The following is an 18,882-nucleotide window of genomic DNA, read 5'->3' on the forward strand; positions in this document are numbered from 1 at the left end:
TGTCCATGCCTGTGCACCATGTGTGCACCATGTGCCCTCAGAGGCTAGAAGGGGGATCAGATTCCTTGGAATTGGAGTTACAGATGGTTGTAAGCTGCTATGTGGGTTCTGGGAATTGAACTCAGGTCCTCTGGAGGAGCAGTCAATGCTCTCAACTGCCGAGCTGTCCTTCCACCTCCAATAATTTTATTTCTATATTTTTCTTATCAGATACTAAATTTCTTGTATCTTTTTAGGCTGCTGTCTGTTGATTATCATTAAGAGTGGATAAACATATAAAAGGTGTTCTTCCCATGAGATCTTTCCATTGGAAGCAAAATGGAAGCAGCTATTAGCATCTATTAGCCACAGACTCGAAAGCAAGCCTCCCTAGCCACGCTGCACAGTGACCACAGACTGATCTTACACAGCACAGTTTTGAATGAAAACCTAGAAAAGTAGTGTTTTGTAATAACAAAGTAAGAACAGAATTGTCCCTAGTGTCATTGGTCCAGAAAACCAGAGCCATTTGGCAGTTTCAGCACTGCCTTTGCTGACAGCACAGTTTGCTGCCAGTCTGACAGGCTTCCATCGTGACTGTGAGGCCGTCCAGAGGCATTTAACTGTCATGGATTACATTTCAAAACATTTTGTTTTCCCACCTTGTATTTGAAATACATAAAAAGTTAAATTAAGTTAAAAGTTAAATTAAGACTTCCAGTGTACTAACCGCCACCAATGCTGGTCTAATTGGTCTTCCTGGTGGAACACTCGCCAGCTACAGTTCTAAGGAGAATCACGCTATAAAGGATGCCCGGGCCATGTAATGTAAAGATTATACTTCCCTGTTTTCTTCATTTTCTATTCATTTTGTTGATTTAAAATGTAGTCTTTCTTTATCTTTAGAAGCAGATACAGGTCCTGAATACTACTCTAAAACAAGGTAAGATTTGATTAATTGCTTAAGGCCTTCTTTAGTGAATGTAGAGAAAAGAAACTAGTTTTTGTTGTGTTTGCTCTGGGCTAGTTCCACACGATGTACATAGCACTTGCCATCTCAGAGCAATCACAGAAGGTACGTGAAGTGCTCGGATAAAGCTTACTTCTCATGCTAGGTGGCAAAGGCGCAGGCCTTAATCCCAGCACTCCAGAGGCAGAGGCAGGCAGATCTGTGAGTTTGAGGCCAGCCTGGTCTACAGAGTGAGTTCCAGGACAGCCAGGGCTACACATTGAAACCCTGTCTCACACATCAACAACAACAACAACAACAACAAAAAAGCCAAATAAGGACCAACCAACCAAAAACAACCTATACCACCAACAAGGAAAGATCACACTTGTCCCCATGATTGGCCACTGTCATCTGAAGGAAGCTCGATTGGCTCACCATCCTGTCAGTGACAAGTGTCTGACCTACGATCTGACTGTCTGCCAGCAGAACTCAATGACACTGTCTCTTCTTCCTCTGTGACAGCGCCCACGCCAGCACAGTACCGAGTATTGGGCATAGGCCTGGCCTGGAGATTGACAGAAAACACAGACATGCGTCATTCTGTAAGGAGAATGCCAAAGCTCTACTGAGGGACCCGCAATATATACTAGAGGCTGGGTGAAAAACAACAGGAAAAAACAATTATAGCCATAGGTCAGACACCTGGGAGGTCTCTACCACACCGGGCGGGCGGGAAGGCAGGAATCAAGCAGAGCCGCGGGATGTTTTGCACTCAGGAAACCTGTGCAAACAGCTCAGCGGTGGGTGTTGAGCCAAGCTCGCTGCTTCCCAACACCTCTGCATGGATTAAAAGGACATAAATACAGGTCTATGTAATACCAATTCAGAAAGTCAAATTTAGACTCCGTGTTGAATTTTTTCTTCCTTGCGTCAGCATAATCTAGTAATTTATCATAACACTGTATTGGCTTGTTTTAGGGAAGTTCTCACAAACATGTGGTCAGACTACATAACATTGATATATAATTATTCTACTAGAAGTGAAGAACATTTTCATGTGTAAATAATAACTGAAAATCTCATTGGGGGATATTTTCATTGACTATTCTGCTTATCGACATGAGCTCCCATATCTGTCTGTCTTCTAGTCTATCTTCCTTTCCAATGACTATACTTATTTTAAGAATGATTATTCCTTCAGCTTCTCTCTCATTATTTTTAAAATCTGAGTGCTTAAATGTTCCTTTGCATGTTCAGTTTCATGACTTTGGGGGACGCGGGAGACTGAATGTGTGTTTAGAATTCTTCCCCACTTGGCTGTTCTGTCAGAGAGCTTGGGACTAAAAAAAAACTCTGAAATGTCTCTCTTGGCCACACCAAGAGGTGGTAATGAGACTCATGACCCTTACGTTTATAACCACTGGTGACACACACACACCATTAGATTAGTGTTTTAGTAACATCATGGTGGGTGGATATAGAGCAGCCTAGGGGAGAGGATAAAGATGGGACGAGTAAATGCAACTCATTCCAGAATCAACAGCCAGGGTCTGCACAGGGACAACAACAGCCAGGGTCTGCCCAGGGACAACAACAGCCAGGGTCTGCCCAGGGACAACAACAGCCAGGGTCTGCGCAGGGACAACAGCCAGGGTCTGCACAGGGACAACAACAGCCAGGGTCTGCCCAGGGACAACAACAGCCAGGGTCTGCCCAGGGACAACAACAGCCAGGGTCTGCACGGGGACAACAACAGCCAGGGTCTGCACAGGGACAACAACAGCCAAGGTCTGCACAGGGACAACAACAGCCAGGGTCTGCCCAGGGACAACAACAGCCAGGGTCTGCACGGGGACAACAACAGCCAGGGTCTGCACAGGGACAACAACAGCCAGGGTCTGCCCGGGGACAACAACAGCCAGGGTCTGTGCAGGGACAACAACAGCCAGGGTCTGCGCAGGGACAACAACAGCCAGGGTCTGCCCAGGGACAACAACAGCCAGGGTCTGCGCAGGGACAACAACAGCCAGGGTCTGCGCAGGGACAACAACAGCCAGGGTCTGCGCAGGGACAACAACAGCCAGGGTCTGCGCAGGGACAACAACAGCCAGGGTCTGCGCAGGGACAACAACAGCCAGGGTCTGCGCAGGGACAACAACAGCCAGGGTCTGCGCAGGGACAACAACAGCCAGGGTCTGCGCAGGGACAACAACAGCCAGGATCTGTGCAGGGACAACAACAGCAGCCAGGGTCTGCGCAGGGACAACAGCCAGGGTCTGCGCAGGGACAACAATAGCCAGGGTCTGCGCAGGGACAACAACAGCCAGGGTCTGTGCAGGGACAACAACAGCCAGGGTCTGCGCAGGGACAACAACAGCCAGGGTCTGCCCGGGGACAACAACTGCTGGTGCTCACAAATTTAGAAAGGGGATGAGCACTTTGAGGATTGCAGCATATGTGATAAAGGTAATTTGGAAATCCTTAGCACAGAATCTAGAAGAGCATATAGAATAAAGAAGTCAGTGTGAGCGGGGGAGGGGCTGGGAGGAGAGGAGGAGGAGAATCTTCGATAAGGATGTAACATGTGAGAGAAGAATAAATAACAAATGAAAAAGAAATAAAAAAGTTCTGGACAAAATTCAAGACTTCTGTTCAACGGGCTAAAATAACTTGAGCTAGTTAAAGCAGATGTCTCATCCACTCCAGTGTTAATTCATACACGGTCACCTAGGAGAGCGCCAGCTGAATCTGTGGCCTAGAAAAGTCCTCCTAAGCCCAGCTGAGGCCAGGGTGCTGACTGCACACAGGTGTTCCCGGCTGGAGAAACAGGGCTGTAATGCTAATCGTTTGAGTTTATCTGATTTTTCCTCGGGAATCCATGCTTTCACGGGATCGAGGTTTATGGTCAGAGAAAGTGTGGATTAAATGCATTAGGGAATGGCTCCAAGTTGTCAGTCATGCATTAATATCTCACTGAGGAAAGAAATAAAAGCATTTCCCTTAGGAGTCATTTAACCAAGAACAAGTCCAGGTTTGAATTCTTTACATCTGGGCCAGGGCAGGGGTGTGTCTATAACTTGAGATTATAACTATGCATCAGCATAGGTTATAAAAGTTGATTACATGGGAAATCTAAGCCAAGGAATGGTGATTGTCATGTGGCTCTCTTAAAATCAGGTGAAACAGGCTGAGGACATAGCAGGATTGCAGTCTTAAGTGACCAAAAAGTGTATTATTAACTCTGGCCATGAGGTCCAGCAAATCAGTCTTTCAGAATGTGAGAGATATTTTTATGGTACCTCATTGCCACAGGAGAACATGGTTGAACCCCGAAGGAGGGGGATGGGGGAGTGGAGTGCATAGGAGGGAAGATATTCCTGGGGCATTAGATGCTCCACCACCAGGCCCACATTCCCTCTCTGGGGTGTGGATGAGCCCAGGAGGGATTTTTATTATTTGCTGATTTGTGAAGATCTGAAAATGAAGGATATTTGAAAAAAATAGGTTTATTTAAAAATCATTTTTAATGTTTTAATCTCTCTTAAGAGAATATGGTCAGTAATAATGTAGACATGTGATTGTACTGTCCCCCACTTCTGGGGGAGATGCTGTGCTGTTTATAGGCAACACAACATCCCAGCATCTTTCGGTCTGTGGTTTGAAATATGACAAATGAAGCTGTCTAATCCTGAATGAACTGCAGTTGTTAACCAGGGCGAGACAGCAAAGAGGGAACACTAAGTATTTGAGCCTTGTTTTGTATTTTTTTTTACAATTCAGGCAGAAAAACTATGTGTGAGCCAATAGCTGGGTTTTCATTTCATCCTGCAAGAAAGGAGATTTGTGAAGATAGTTATTTGGGCTGTGCCAGTGTATGGAGTACCATTCTTTGTCATGGATATGTGAAGGATCCACCTCGAAGTAAGGGGTAGAGAGTTGAGACAGAAAGGGGTGGGAATTGCTTGTTTCTTTGTTTTAAACAGAGATCAACTTTAAATATCTCATAAAGAAATGGCACAGATAATTGATAACCAAATCTCCCCTCCTCTTGTCTATTTTTATTCTTAAGCTTTGCCCACAGACCTAGTAACTCCGAGCCCACAGAAGTAGAAGATGAACCTAACTTGAGTACCAAGGTAAGATGCCCCTCTATGAAATTAGTTTTCTCTTTCTGAAATTTTTTTACTATATATTTTTACACCCAGCAATGGTCTGTTGTCATTGCATCTGAAAAGCCAACCAGAAAGAAGCGTTTATGTAACTAAGAGCAGCCGGGCTTCTTGTTGCCCGGTTTCACTGTGAGTCGTGGCAGATGCGGTGGCTGCGCTGTGTCATGAGGTGTGGTTTTCACAATAGAGAAAATCTGAAATTTGAGCCAGGAACTTTGGGATAAATATACATTATTGTGGTTTAATTTTTTAACTGGGGGCTGGAGAGCTGGCTCAGTGTGAAGAGCACCTGTTGCCCTTGCAGAGGACCCAGATTCGGTTCCCAACATGGTGGTTCGCAACCATCTGTAACTCCAGTACTCCAGAATCTGAGGACTTCTTCTGACCTCCACAGGCATCGTGCACGCACGGTGTGCACATACGTACATGCAGGCAAACACTCATACATACAAAATAAATAATGGAAAAAGATTTAAAAAAACAGTTTACTTGTGTGACTTTCATTATATTCATGTTTCAAAGTTGTAAGGAAACTGAAAATTTATGTCACAGCTGATGGATCTGCCTTTGGTTTCAACATGTCCACCAGTGGTGGTTCTATGGGACTCCTCACAGCGGGAGCAGGTGTGTCTCTGGCGTGTTTGCCTGCTCCTAGAACTCTTCTTCTCCTGTTGGATTGCCTTGTCCAGCCTCACTGTAAGGATTTTTTCCCAATCTTAATATTCCTTGTTTTGTCCTGCTTGGCTGTTGTCTCTGGGAGGCCTGCTGAAGGGGAGTGGAGGGAGAGTGGATCTGGAAGAGGGGAGGGTGGGGTGCTGGGGTAAGTGAGGGAGGGGAAACTGTGGCCAGGATGTAGTGTACGAAGAAGAATCTATTTTCAATTTAAAAAATAATAAAAAAAAATCAATACAACCAAATAATTCAATTTTTGCCCAAATAGTTACAAACTAGTACAAGCAGAAGTTCAAAAACCATGATATAAAAATTTAATTCCTGAAGTTTTGTTCTTGGTTTTTAATATCAGCTCACATTCTTAGTTTCATATTCCAATGGTTTAGATTTTAGAAGGCTTTTACTTACTCATTTAAATTCTCATCGTAAGTCTTCTGCACATTACAAGCTAGGGGAGGCCCAGAAACCTGTGAGCAGGTCACCTTTAGTTTCTAGAATAGAGTTTCACGTGAAAATAGAATTTTAATATATTTCAGTGTGAAGAAACAAACAGAAAAATACTAGCAAGCAACAATATTGAACATGTTAAATGTGCCCTAATTTCATTCTCCTTTCTGATGTTTGGGGGGCACCCTCTGGGGGATTTGCTCTAAGGAGCTGTGTCACAGTGAGAAGGGAGAACTTAGGAAGGGCCATGAGAGCAAAGACTTAGAGTATCCTCAGAGTCCTTGGACCCTCGGCTGGGGGCTTCGATGGGCGGTTCTCGTGCTTTTCAGCTGTTGTGTTTTGACTAAATGTGTGTTTTCATATTGCACGCGACTGTCTCTTACTCTAAGAGCTGTTCATTTCTCCCAATTAAAAGACAAAGCAAGACATCTTTTTCCAGCTTGTCTTGCTCTGTGTTAGAAATGGTTTGGTTTCTTTCTGGAGTAGATGACATGCTCTTATGTTGGTGTCTGTCAACCCAGTACAGCATGTTTGTCACAAGTCACCTCCACCTCAGTAGCAGCCCTTAGCCCTTAGTGAGAAGATTTTTAATCTGTGTTACAAAACCAAGAAAATAGATCATGAGACACGGCGTTATTTAAAATGTTCCCCGTGGCAGCTCTGAGTTAGTCTCTGACATCCATGCCAGTGTGAGATGGACGCACAGAGGGAAACATCAGTGCCAACTCAGCTTTGGCTGTTTTCTGGGAGCCGTGACCCTGCTACGCAACAGCAGGATTTCCTGCTGATTCGTCCCTCTAGTGAAGCCACTTTGAATGACTCTGGGAATTTTTAAATTGTAAAAAGCCATTTGAATCCAGGGCCAAGTGATGTAAGGCGGGGCCTGAACACTCTGTGGCTGACCTCCCACCCCCGGAGCTGGAAAACTCAGTCCCCTTGATGAGATCCCCTGCACCCCCAACACACACACTCACACACACACACACACACACACACACACACAGACCTACCTATTCCCTCTCAGGATGGCTACTGAATCCAAATTGCTAAGGATTTGGAAAGTATGTGAAAACTAACAATCATGCTATTTCAATGGTGGCAAATATGTGCTATGTGCTAGATCATTTGTCCAGGTTTTACCCACATTTACACATCGTGGCCCGATTAGGAAATAAGATCCATTGGTATCTGAGGCTTCGACATAGGAAAGCCAGGTTGGCTGATTTTAAAATAAGGTTTTGTTTTTCCTTATGATGTCATAATGGCACTTAAAAAGTTTGATTGAACCAACACACACGTTTATATTTTAAAAGTGTCTTGAGGTCAATTCTCAATGTGTTGCTTATATTTCCTGAGACTGTGCAGCTCAGGGCTGGAGAGTTGGCCCAGTGGTCCCTTCTCAACACCAGGTGGCAGCTCCCACTGTAACTCCAGTTTCAAGGGATCCAGTGCCCTGTTCTGGCCTCTACTGGCATCAGACACGATGCAATGTGCATATATATACACGCAGGCAAAACGTTCATTCACATAAATAACTTTTTTTTTTAAATTAAAAAACACATTTGGCTCAGGTGACCTTCTTTCCTGGCCTGAAGGCTAGAAGAACATTGACAGTCCTGCCTCACTGTGCAAACACTTAGAAATCGTTTTCAAAGGAGCCGCCTTGTAATATTTTCTTTTAAAAGAAATTCTGTGGTTCTGTAATATTTTCAATTCTTGTTTTATAGTGAGATATTTTCATTACGTATAACGGTGCACATTCATATGAGAGAAATTACTTGTGTATGTTATTGTAAGTATACATTTTCTGTCCTCAATGCTAAGATATGTTGTAAAATATATAATCAGATGACTGAAAACCTTGTCTTTTCCTACCTCCTCATTTTCATTTTTAAAGTTAGTTTTATGCAGGTCTGTGTTATTTAATTTTTTCAGTTTAGTGTATTTTACAAGCTAGGGTTCTTATACCCATATGCTTTTCAAGTAATTTCATTTCCTCTTCCTAGTAGAAGTATTCACACTTGTGGACATTCTGAGTTGTCTGGGTGCTTCAAATGTTATACCACACAGAAATGGAAACCCTGAGCTTAGCATTTCCTGGCCCTCCGCAACTTTGTGTCATTTTCCTTTGCTGTCCTGTTCCCCCATCCCAATAAGAACAAAAGCATCCAGTAAACAACATGGAAAAAAGCCAAAGCTAGGAAAACCCTGGGCTCCTCTACCCCTCCTCTACAAAAGACCTGGCCTCTCCTGCCTGTCTCCTTTGAGAACAGATAGATTCCGGTGATCCAAAGGGCTAAGAGAATGAGGCTCTAGAGTATGAGACCTGTGTGGTTAGGAGTGAGCAAAAGCGTTCTCAGTTATTTCAGCTCAGGAACATTAATAGATATCAACCACCTGTTAGTGCCAAGTGCTACGCATTAGAGCTTCATTACAGCGGGCCACGCGCCCAAGACGTCAGGCATGGTTGATTTTTTTTCTTTCTTCCCCTTCCCTTAGAAAATGATTTGCCACTGGTCTCATTTTCTTTTTCTTATAAAAATGATTTTAGTATCTTTTGGTCCATCTTTGTGTCAAATCTTTGCTTATTTAGTTACAACGTTTTGTTCGATAACTTTTATGTAACTTTGTTCATTGACTTTTGTCCCAGTGGTATTGTTGCCTTCTGTCTCTTTGAGAAAGAGAGGAACTCCTGTAACTTTAATACACCGAGAAGCAACATCCTCTGTACATCACATGTTTATAGGCACAATAAGATTTTTGTTTTTTTATATTAATATATAATCCAATGCATTTTTATTTAATTAGTATATAAGTCAATGAATTTTCTTAAAGGATTGTCATGTGTTCTTTTGTATTAGTTTTTGTTGGCTATGGTAAGACACCATGGCCAAGGCAACTGAAGGAACATTAATAGATATCAACCACCTGTTAGTGCCAATTGCTACGCATTAGAGCTTCATTACAGCGGGCCACGCGCCCAAGACGTCAGGGATGGTTGATTTTTTTTCTTTCTTCCCCTTCCCTGGTCTCAAAGCTCAGCTCGGTGATACTCTTCCTCCAGCAAGAGTGTTTTGTGTGGGTGTGGACAGGCCAGTCAGTGTCATCAGAAACTGGAGAAGGCTGAACTACAGCAGGAGGTGTAATCCAAATGGCTTATGAACCAATTAAAATGAAGAGACTATCCCATTACCTACCTATCAGGTTATCCCATGGTTTCAATGGCTGGGCAGTGGTAATATGTCTTTGGGGTCCTAGAGAGCAGTGAGCCTTTTGCTGTCAGACCTGGTCTGAAAGATTTCTTGGAAGAGGACATGGAGAAATTGACCTTCCTTTGACTAGGCAGAGTAGGGCAATCAATCCAAAAGCATTTAGTTTTGGGTAGAACCCTGGCTGCGGCGAGGCATGGGGCTGGTTTTCCCAGTGGTTAGCCTTACCATAATTCGGGAGGGGTTGTGTCCTATCTATTTTGAAGATCATATGGTTTTCATCAAGAGATGGCGTGTGTCTATAATGGGAAGTTTAAATATTTTAAATGCCACGCTTGGCAGACCTCTGAAGAGTTTGAGGGTCATCTCTGTAGTGTGTCTGATTTTAGCCTTAACCCTAACAGTTTATAAGTTAGAGGATTTTTAAGAATTGAAATTGGAGATGAGAGACCTTTGGAAGTGTAGAACAGGGCAAGCTATGGAAGATTTGGGAATTACTTGTCTGTGTAAGCTGCAGGAGGAGGAGCTCCACCAGAGGAAAAGACAGCAGGCAGCTCCACGGAGGGAGAGAGAACCTTTGGAGTAAGCTGAGGTCAGAAGCAGGCTGGGTAGACTGCAGGCGAGATCAGAGAGAGAGAGCATAGTTCACCGGCAAGGCGGGGCTGCAGGACCTAGGGAGATGGGAAAGGGTTAAATTAGGAAATGGATATTAGCTATATTCTTTATTTACATTTCAAATGTTATCCCCCTTTTCTGGTACCCCCAACTCAAAAATCCCATAAGCCATCTCCCCAGTCAAGGGAGGTGGAAGATGGGGTTTGAAAAGGCCAAGATTGAGATCAGCTGGGGATGTAAGGCAGGGCTAATCAAAGGTGGAGAGTCTGGCTTCAGGTCTGGAAGAGGAGAGAGGGAGATGCATGCAGAACAGGCTAAGGCAGCAGGCTTTGGCACTGGGCAGCAGGGACAGAAGTGACAGGTGGTGGTGGTGATGGTGGTAGTGGTGGTGGTGGTGGTGGTGGTGGTGGTGTGTGTGTCTGTCTGTCTGTGTCTGTCTGTGTCTATCTGTGTCTGTGTCTGTGCAGTGTGTTGAAGTGCTATAGCTACCACAGCTGTAGCAGGCTCCTAGAGCTGTGTGGCCAAGGCAGCAGGAGCTGTGGTATTGCATGGGGAGACATTGGAGCAACCATGACTGGCCAAGGCGGTGGAGCCTGAGCACTGGTCCATCGGGTGGTTATGGAGGTTTGGGTGGCCAAAAATTGTACACAAGAAGGGAAACAGAGGGTGGAAGGGAAAGCTTGGAGCAGGATAGAAGCTGTCAGAGAAGCACATGGAGTCAGACAATTTTTAGAGGGGATGGAGGGGCGTCCTATCTGTCTGAGAGCTCACAAAACTGCAAGGCTGCCATTTTGTTCAGTATCTAGGAAGCATAGAGACCTTGAATGCTAAGATGCACCAGTAATGTTGGCTGTGAGTTCGAGTCTTTAGGAGACATCTCCTGATGCCCTGGGAATGCTTAGGTGACTGGTAAGGAGAACCTCACTAACTGGCTGCTGCGGGATGAGGGGAGCAGAAATGGGAAGTGTGAGAACTGGACTGGGGGTCACGTAGGCCCTCCGAGTCATGGCAGCAATGTAGGCGGCCGTGGAGTTGGCACAGAGCACACCCAGACACCAAGTTCTCAGCACAGAGGAGAGTAATTACCCCAGAGGGACAAGCAGGGGTTTGGGGGTGTTGAGGGGGAGGGGTACTGCCAATGAACTGGAGAAAGGCTACTGCAGGTGTCTCTGCAGGAGTGGGTTTTAAGGAGAAAAGGGGGAGTCTGTGTGAGGAGGAGTTGGTAAGTCCTGATTGGACAGGTTAACCAGTGTAGCCAAATAATGAGTTTTGAGTGACGGACCTTGGTGTTTAATCTCAGGAATGAGTTGGTGGCCAGATAAAGGAATGGACCTTCAGCGCTAGCATTACAAATGTAATCTAATGCTGTAGCAAGGGAGTGGAAATGGAAAGGCAGAACCTGCTGGCACCATGTTTGCCGCGTCAGACCTGTTAGCGAGCCCTTTGTTTCTTTTGCAGAGGACCTCGATTCCGTTCCCAGGGCCTGTATGGTACCCTGCAACCATCCATACCGCCAGTCCCCGGGGATGCAATGCCCGCTTGTGACCTCTATGGATACCAGATATGCACCGAGTATACAGACATATATATACAAGCAAAACACTCATAAACATAAATAAATCATTAAAACACCGCGTGAAACAAAGTCCAAATGTATAAATTCTGAAATATTAAAGTAGAAAAGAGTGAAATAAAAATACGCAATCACATTTAAATGTGCTGTTATGCCTACATCAGCGTTTGTCCCAGGGAAGGCCGTCTTCCTCCTTCCTCTGCGTTTGTTTCCAGATGCCACAGGTGGGGGTGTGGCCTGATCACAAGTGTGTGTGCCCTCCCAGTTGAGAAAGAGTTCCGGGACCAACGTGTTCCTCCTTCTGGATGTCCCAGGTCTAATGCAGGCCTGCACACCAGACATTTGTCTTTGTTGTCTTTCTGCCTGATGCTCTCTGAGACTGTGGTTCTAGGTGGCGTGGAAGGCTCGTTCTCAGGTGCCCAGCGCCGCCAGTTGTGGAGTGCACTTCCCGTGTTGCTCCTCCAAGCAGTGATGTGGATGACAAGCGGACATGAGGGTGTGGATTCTCTGACACTCAGCCTCTTCTGCTTCTCTGTGCAGCCTCCTGTGGCCCAGTCTCCCATGCTCACCGAGTCCAGCCTCTGGGCTGGCTATCCGGCAGATTGGCCTGAACCAATCAAGTTCTCCAGGCAGCCAGCAGTCTACAACCCAACCGAATGGAGGGTAATGCTGGCTTTAACAAGATTCTAAACTTAGCCGGAAAGTATGTAATGTTGTGTTTTTTAAATAATTTACACTTTTTTTTTTTTTAATGCAGGAAGACATGGAATCCCGGGCAGTTCCTCTAGAGGAGAGTGACCAGCAGGAGGCAGTCTTGCCAGGAGAGGAGGCAAACAGAGAGACACTGGAGCTGCAGACCAGGTACAGGCTTTCTTTTCTCTGAGCAAAACCAGCTTAGTGCCATCAGACGGGATGAGAGCCTCGTGTACCAGACATATTAGATTTAGAGGAAAAATTTAACCCAGTGACCAGATAGTGGGCATTTTATATTCAAGTCCACATTGGCCTATGGGCATTCCTTTTAGTTTGTGAGTGTTTGCACCATCTAACAAGTATGTAAGGCCTGCACACTTGTTTGGTTCCTTTTCCCCAATCCCAGAAAACTACAGGCATGGTGCTGCAACCCAGCACTCCGGAGGTGGGGACAATCATGAACTTAAGGCCAGCCTACCTACATAGTCAGATCTTGTCTCAAAAATCTGAGGACTGGAGCGTGGATCATTGGTAGTGCATTGGCCTTGTATTAAAAAGTACTTATAGCCTACCCCCAGCACTGCAGGAAGGCAGGAAAGAAGGAAGGAAGGTGGGAGAAAAGCAAGAAAGGAAGAAAGGAAAGAAGGAAGGGAGGGAGGGAGGGAGGGAGAGGGATGAAAGACTCCCGAATCCTGGGAGACCCTCATTCAAGTCTCAGGATAAGACAACACCCCAAAAATTCACGAGAGACCGTTCTTAATGCAAACACACGAGGTTTATTTATCCAGTGCACTGGGGTTGAGCTCGTGTCCCATGCAGGGGCAGAGGTGTTCGACCACACGCAGCTGCAGTTGGGGGTTTTTTTCAGAAGAAAACTACAAAGAAAAGGGAGGTTTAGGCAGTGATCTATGTCATAAGGAAAGGGGAGATCAAGTGGCAATTCATGGCTCAGCAGAAAGTTACAGGTTATCTTGGGCAAATATAGTTACTTTGAGCAAGGTGCCAGATGTCTCAGGAATGTGGGGGCTAGTCCTTGGAGCCGGGAGTTGCTGGATCAGGGAGGGAGTGCTATCTTAAGGTTAACGGTTTCCCAGGCTGAGAGCAGAAAAAACAAGTTGCTCTGTGTTTAGGCTAATTGCTAGGGGTCTAAAAATCTCGAGTTGGGGTCTCTCAGGGAAAGAGAGAGAAAAGCAAGAAAAAGAAGAGGAAAGGAGGGAAGGAGGAAAAAAATCAGAAGAAAGCTGCAGTTCCCAAACCAAACACTTCACACTAACCCAGAGCCTGCACAGCCTGGCAGACATCTTTGTTTGTCCATCTTTCTTTAGAAACTGGTGTACTATCATCATGGACCAGGCAAAAATGCTTCACACCTCGTTATTTTTCTCACCTTTCCCTTCTTGCCCTAGCGAGGGGGTCCTGTTTTACCTGGAGCGACACACAGAAAGCACTCCCAGTGGTTTTCTCTCATATTTTGGCACTTTTTGTCTGAAAACTCTATGTACCTGTGAGTAATGAGCTCATCTTCTCTGCCCTGCCCCGTGGCCTCCCAGGACACCCGTGGCCCCTCAGACCATGGCTGTTTCTGGTCATATAATCAAGCTGTATATAAATTGCTATTTGGGCCTCAAATGTATATTTTCTGCATTTGATCTTAGCCAAAAGGCCGAGAAGCGATAAATGTATATTTTCTGAAGTGTCTGAAGCCCAGAGATGGCTCATCTGTAGTTGCAGCTCTGATCAAACATTTAAACATTTCTAAAGACTAACATGGATCCATATATAATTGCAGCTCAACATTACTAGAAAGAGAATTCCAAGAAAGCTAGCTCAGGATGTAAAGGGAAGCCAAGTTTATGCTCTGTATGTGACCTCAAATTAAAGGGCCCATTTCCTTTCCAAGCCAATGCAAACTATATTCTGATACAGAAATCAGTGTATCACACGCTTGGTGGGATCGTTTCAGGCAATTGTGAGAACCTAATGAAGGGAAGCTGAAGTTACAGCTGCAGATGCGGCTGACTTAGGGTGGTTTACACTTCCACACCTCTGGTCATCACTGAAGGAAGTCAGGACAGGAACTCACACAGAGCAGGAACCTGGAGGCAGAGCTGAAGCAGAGGCCGTGGAGCCTGCTGCTTACTGGCTTGCTCCTCATGACTCGCTCAGCCGACTTCCTTACAGAACCAGGGCCACTGCCTAGGGATGGCTCCGCCCACGGTGGGCAGGGCCCTTTCTCATCAGTCGCCATTTTAAAAAAAGCCCCTAGCTTGTTTTGTATTATCATTTTAGTTATCATGCATGGAATGTAGCAAAAATCTTCTTGAGAGGAAGTTTGTATACCCAGGATCTAATCATTTTAAGCGCAGAGAATATTTTGGCTGTTATTCTTTGATGAGAAAAATGGAGGCAGAGGAGGTAACTAAAAGGCTTTCTATTTGTTTCTAAACAAAAACGAACTTTTAAATATACAAATAAAAAAACATTTAATGTCCATGCTCCAGAATATTTTAAAGAACAGAACTCATGCCCTGTCATGTGTTTCACCCTGAAGGGTTTTCAAGGAATCTGGTGCCAATGACCCTGACCTTCCAGCAAGAGAGAATGCCAAGGTAAAATACTGTTTGATTAGATTCATTTTCTTGTTCTGAAGACAGCTTTTGTTAGTATTTGTCCTAAGTTAGATGGTGCCTTCTCTATTATCATTTTTATGTGGAAAGTTTATCAGAGAAAACCTTCCTAGACAATTTTGTGTAGTTGATTTGTTTGGGTTTTGGTTTTGAGACATGGGCTCTCTGTGTGTCAGCAGTTCTCAACCTGTGGGTCACAACCCCTTTGGGGAAGAATTACCCTTTTCATGGGTCACATATCAAATATCCTATATATTAGATATTTACATTATGATTCAAACAGTAGCAAAATTCCAGTTATGAAGTAGCAACAAAACTAACATGAGGAATTGTATTAAAGGGTCACAGCATTAGGAAGGTTGAGAAACTCTGTTCTATATAGCCCTGACTATCACTATAAGGTTGGCCTCAAATTCACAGAGATCCTCCTGCCTCTGTTTCCTGAGTGCTGGAATTAAAGGTATGTGGTACCACAACTGGCTTGCAGTTATTATTTTTTTTTTTTGAATTTTGATGAAAGCTAAAGAGACAATAAATACTTGGAGGCCATGAAAGTTGAAGTAATGGCCCAGAAATTCATAATTACAGGAAGTAGGTAACCAGCATGTCTTAGTTAAATTTGAATTGCTGTGACAAAACACCATGACCAATGTAACTTAAAAAAGAAAGTGTTTAATTCGGAGCTCATGGTTCCAGAGAGTTAGAGTCCATGAAGATCATGGTGGGAAACATGGCAGCAGGCAGCTGGCAGGCAGCAGGCAGCAGGCAGGCAGGCAGCAGGCAGGCAGGCAGCAGGCAACAGGCAGCAGGCAGCAGGAAGCAGACAGGCAGCAGGCAGGCAGCAGACAGGCAGGCAGCAGGCAGCAGGCAGGCAGGCAGCAGGCAGCAGACAGGCAGCAGGCAGGCAGCAGGCAGCAGACAGCAGACAGGCAGCAGGCAGGCAGCAGACAGGCAGGCAGCAGGCAGCAGGCAGGCAGGCAGCAGGCAGCAGACAGGCAGCAGGCAGGCAGCAGGCAGCAGACAGCAGACAGGCAGCAGGCAGGCAGCAGACAGCAGGCAGGCAGGCAGCAGGCAGCAGACAGCAGGCAGGCAGGCAGCAGGCAGCAGACAGGCAGCAGGCAGGCAGCAGGCAGCAGACAGCAGACAGGCAGCAGGCAGGCAGCAGGCAGGCAGGCAGCAGGCAGGCAGGCAGCAGGCAGGCAGCAGACAGGCAGGCAGCAGGCAGCAGGCAGCAGACAGCAGGCAGGCAGGCAGCAGGCAGCAGACAGCAGGCAGCAGGCAGCAGGTAGGCAGCAGGCAGGCAGCAGACAGGCAGGCAGCAGGCAGCAGGCAGCAGACAGCAGGCAGGCAGGCAGCAGACAGCAGGCAGCAGGCAGCAGGCAGCAGGCGGCAGGCAGCAGGCAGCAGGCAGGCAGCAGGCAGCAGACAGCAGGCAGGCAGCAGGCAGGCAGCAGGCAGCAGGCGGCAGGCAGCAGGCAGGCAGGCAGGCAGCAGGCAGGCAGCAGGCAGGCAGGCAGGCAGCAGGCAGCAGGCAGCAGGCAGCAGGCAGCAGGCAACAGGCAGGCAGCAGACAGCAGGCAGGCAGGCAGCAGGCAGCAGGCAGGCAGCAGACAGCAGGAAGGCAGCAGGCAGCAGGCAGGCAGGCAGCAGGCAGCAGGCAGGCAGGCAGGCAGGCAGCAGGCAGGCAGGCAGACAGCAGGCAGGCAGGCAGGCGGCAGGCGGCAGACAGCAGGCAGCAGGCAGGCAGGCAGCAGACAGCAGGCAGCTGGCAGGCAGCAGGCAGGCAGGCAGGCAGACAGCAGGTAGGCAGGCAGGCAGGCAGCAGGCAGGCAGGCAGCAGGCGGCAGGCAACAGGTAGCAGGCAGCAGGCAGCAGGGCATGGCACTGGAGCAGTAACTGAGAGCTCACATATTGGTCCACAAGCAGAAGGCAGAGAGAGCTAACTGGATATGGCCTGGGCTTTAGAAATCTCAGAGCCCACTCCCAGTGATGCACCTCCTCCAACAAGGCCACATCACTGAATCCTTCCCAAACAGTTCTACCAATCATTTAAATATGTGAGTTTATAGGGGATGTTCTTTTAACCGCCATGATATAGTAATTAAAAGTGAAAATTGAGCAAAGATGATTGAGATAAGTAAGCATTACTGTGATTTTTTTAATTATATTATTGTGACTTATTCAATATTCGTGTCTAAAATCTGTATTAAATTAGTTATCACAATAATCAAGGAATATGCCTTTGTCTGCAAAGAAGAGCTATGCAGCAGAAAGTCTGTGGGTGTATTTCCCTCTAGCACTTTTTATTTTAGTTTGCAGAGAGTTTATTCCCTATTTTGATGCCATTTCAGACTAGTAGGGACATTGTGGGCATGAATACACAGCTTATCAATATTTTCATTACAAATGAAATATACTGTGTTTTCTAAGTTGTTAAATTAAAATTATGTTTGATGTCTTACCCAGCTGTGAACCCTGTGAACTATACTAGTGGCCAGTATGGCAAGCAGGCCCATGGGTGCAGCAGTGGTAGGGATGTTAAGGGGGTAACAATTCCTTCCAAATTGGATGTAAAGCATGCTCCACATGAGAAAACACATGCCTACTACTGTAAATGTGGCTAAGATTCTATGGGTAGGAGCTCATAGGTCCTGGGGGGTGCGGTGGGGGGGAGACCTACTATTATCGTTATACATGAACATAGTATTAAATTGCCCTCTAGATCTACATCCCTACCCATAGGTGAGCGGGGCTCTCAGACTCCATCAGAGAACTTTCTTTGTGTAGTGATGAAGTGCAGAAAATAAGTGTCTGGGGAGTGCTGAACTGGGGCATGTATACCACACCCTCGCTCCAAGGCTTAGGGCAGGTGCCTTCTGCTTGCAGAAGACAGGTGGTTAAGAGCCACATGTCTGAGGGGACGAGAGTAAAACAGTGACATGTGGACATGATAGGACTGTTGCACACGCATGAACGCGAACAGTGGTGGCTGTCTGCATAAGACTTGCTCAAGATGTAGCCAGATCAACCATTCATGGTTGTCCTGGTAGGTCAATCTTGCTCCATTGGATTACCTCATACCCAGCACTGTTCGTGTTCCTAAAGGCAGTCAGGTTGACAATGAAAACCCAGCCATCTCAGCTAAGAATATTAAGCATGTTTTCAAGAGTCTAATGATCTTTTGTGTGTCTTCTTCTGAGAACTATCTGTTCAGATCATCAGCCTATTGGGAGATTGTGTGATTGTTTTTGTTCATGTTTAATCTTTGCAGTTCTTTAATACATACCTTAGATATTAAGTAGATATCTGGCAAAGACTTTTTACCCTCTGTAGGCTGCCTCTTCTCTCTGGCAACTGCCTTCTTCACTGCTCAGTATTCTAATAGCATCCAGTCCCAACATCTATTCATCTGCTGTTTTCTACAGTACTGGAGTCCTTCGTGAGAAAAATCCCCATACTAATTCTCACATGGCTTTGAAGCATTCTCCTCCAATAGTTACAGTTTTCATTGGGTCTTTAGTCTGTTTGACTTGATGACTGTGTCGAGTGAATTGTGTGGATCTTTGTTCCTGCTTCTAACTGTGTGGATCCAGCACTCTAAGCACCATTGGCCAGAGGCCATCTTTTCTCCAGTGGGTGTTTTTAACAATTTCATAAAAAAAAAAATAGTGGCCTTTTGTGCCTGGGTTTATATGTGCTTCCTGTATTCTATTCCAGTGTTTCACATGTTTGTCTTTATTTTATTTATTTCTATGTATATGGGTATTGTACATGTAGGGGCACCGCATGTATGTAGTATCCCTCAGGGTCCAGAGAAGGACAGTGGATTATAGGAAACTGGCACTGTAGATGGTTGTGAGCTGCCATGTGGCTGCTGGGACCCCTGTAAGGGCAGCGAGTGCTCCTAGCTGTCGAGGCATCTCTCCAGATCACTCACGTCTGTTGT

The 18,882-nt window shown here is 45.9% G+C and overlaps 1 protein-coding gene across 1 annotated transcript in view; it reads left to right on the forward strand.

The window, feature by feature from the left end:
• The window catches only part of LOC127696778 (ankyrin repeat domain-containing protein 26-like), a 101,833-nt gene that overhangs the window by 25,851 nt on the left and 57,100 nt on the right, over positions 1–18,882 (forward strand). Inside the window, 4 exon segments of the mRNA XM_052199712.1 lie at positions 5,001–5,067; positions 12,157–12,279; positions 12,374–12,477; positions 14,861–14,918. Coding sequence (XP_052055672.1) covers positions 5,001–5,067; positions 12,157–12,279; positions 12,374–12,477; positions 14,861–14,918 — 352 coding nt within the window.

The sequence above is a fragment of the Apodemus sylvaticus genome, chromosome 11 (assembly GCF_947179515.1).
Source record: "Apodemus sylvaticus chromosome 11, mApoSyl1.1, whole genome shotgun sequence".
Lineage (NCBI taxonomy): Eukaryota > Metazoa > Chordata > Mammalia > Rodentia > Muridae > Apodemus > Apodemus sylvaticus.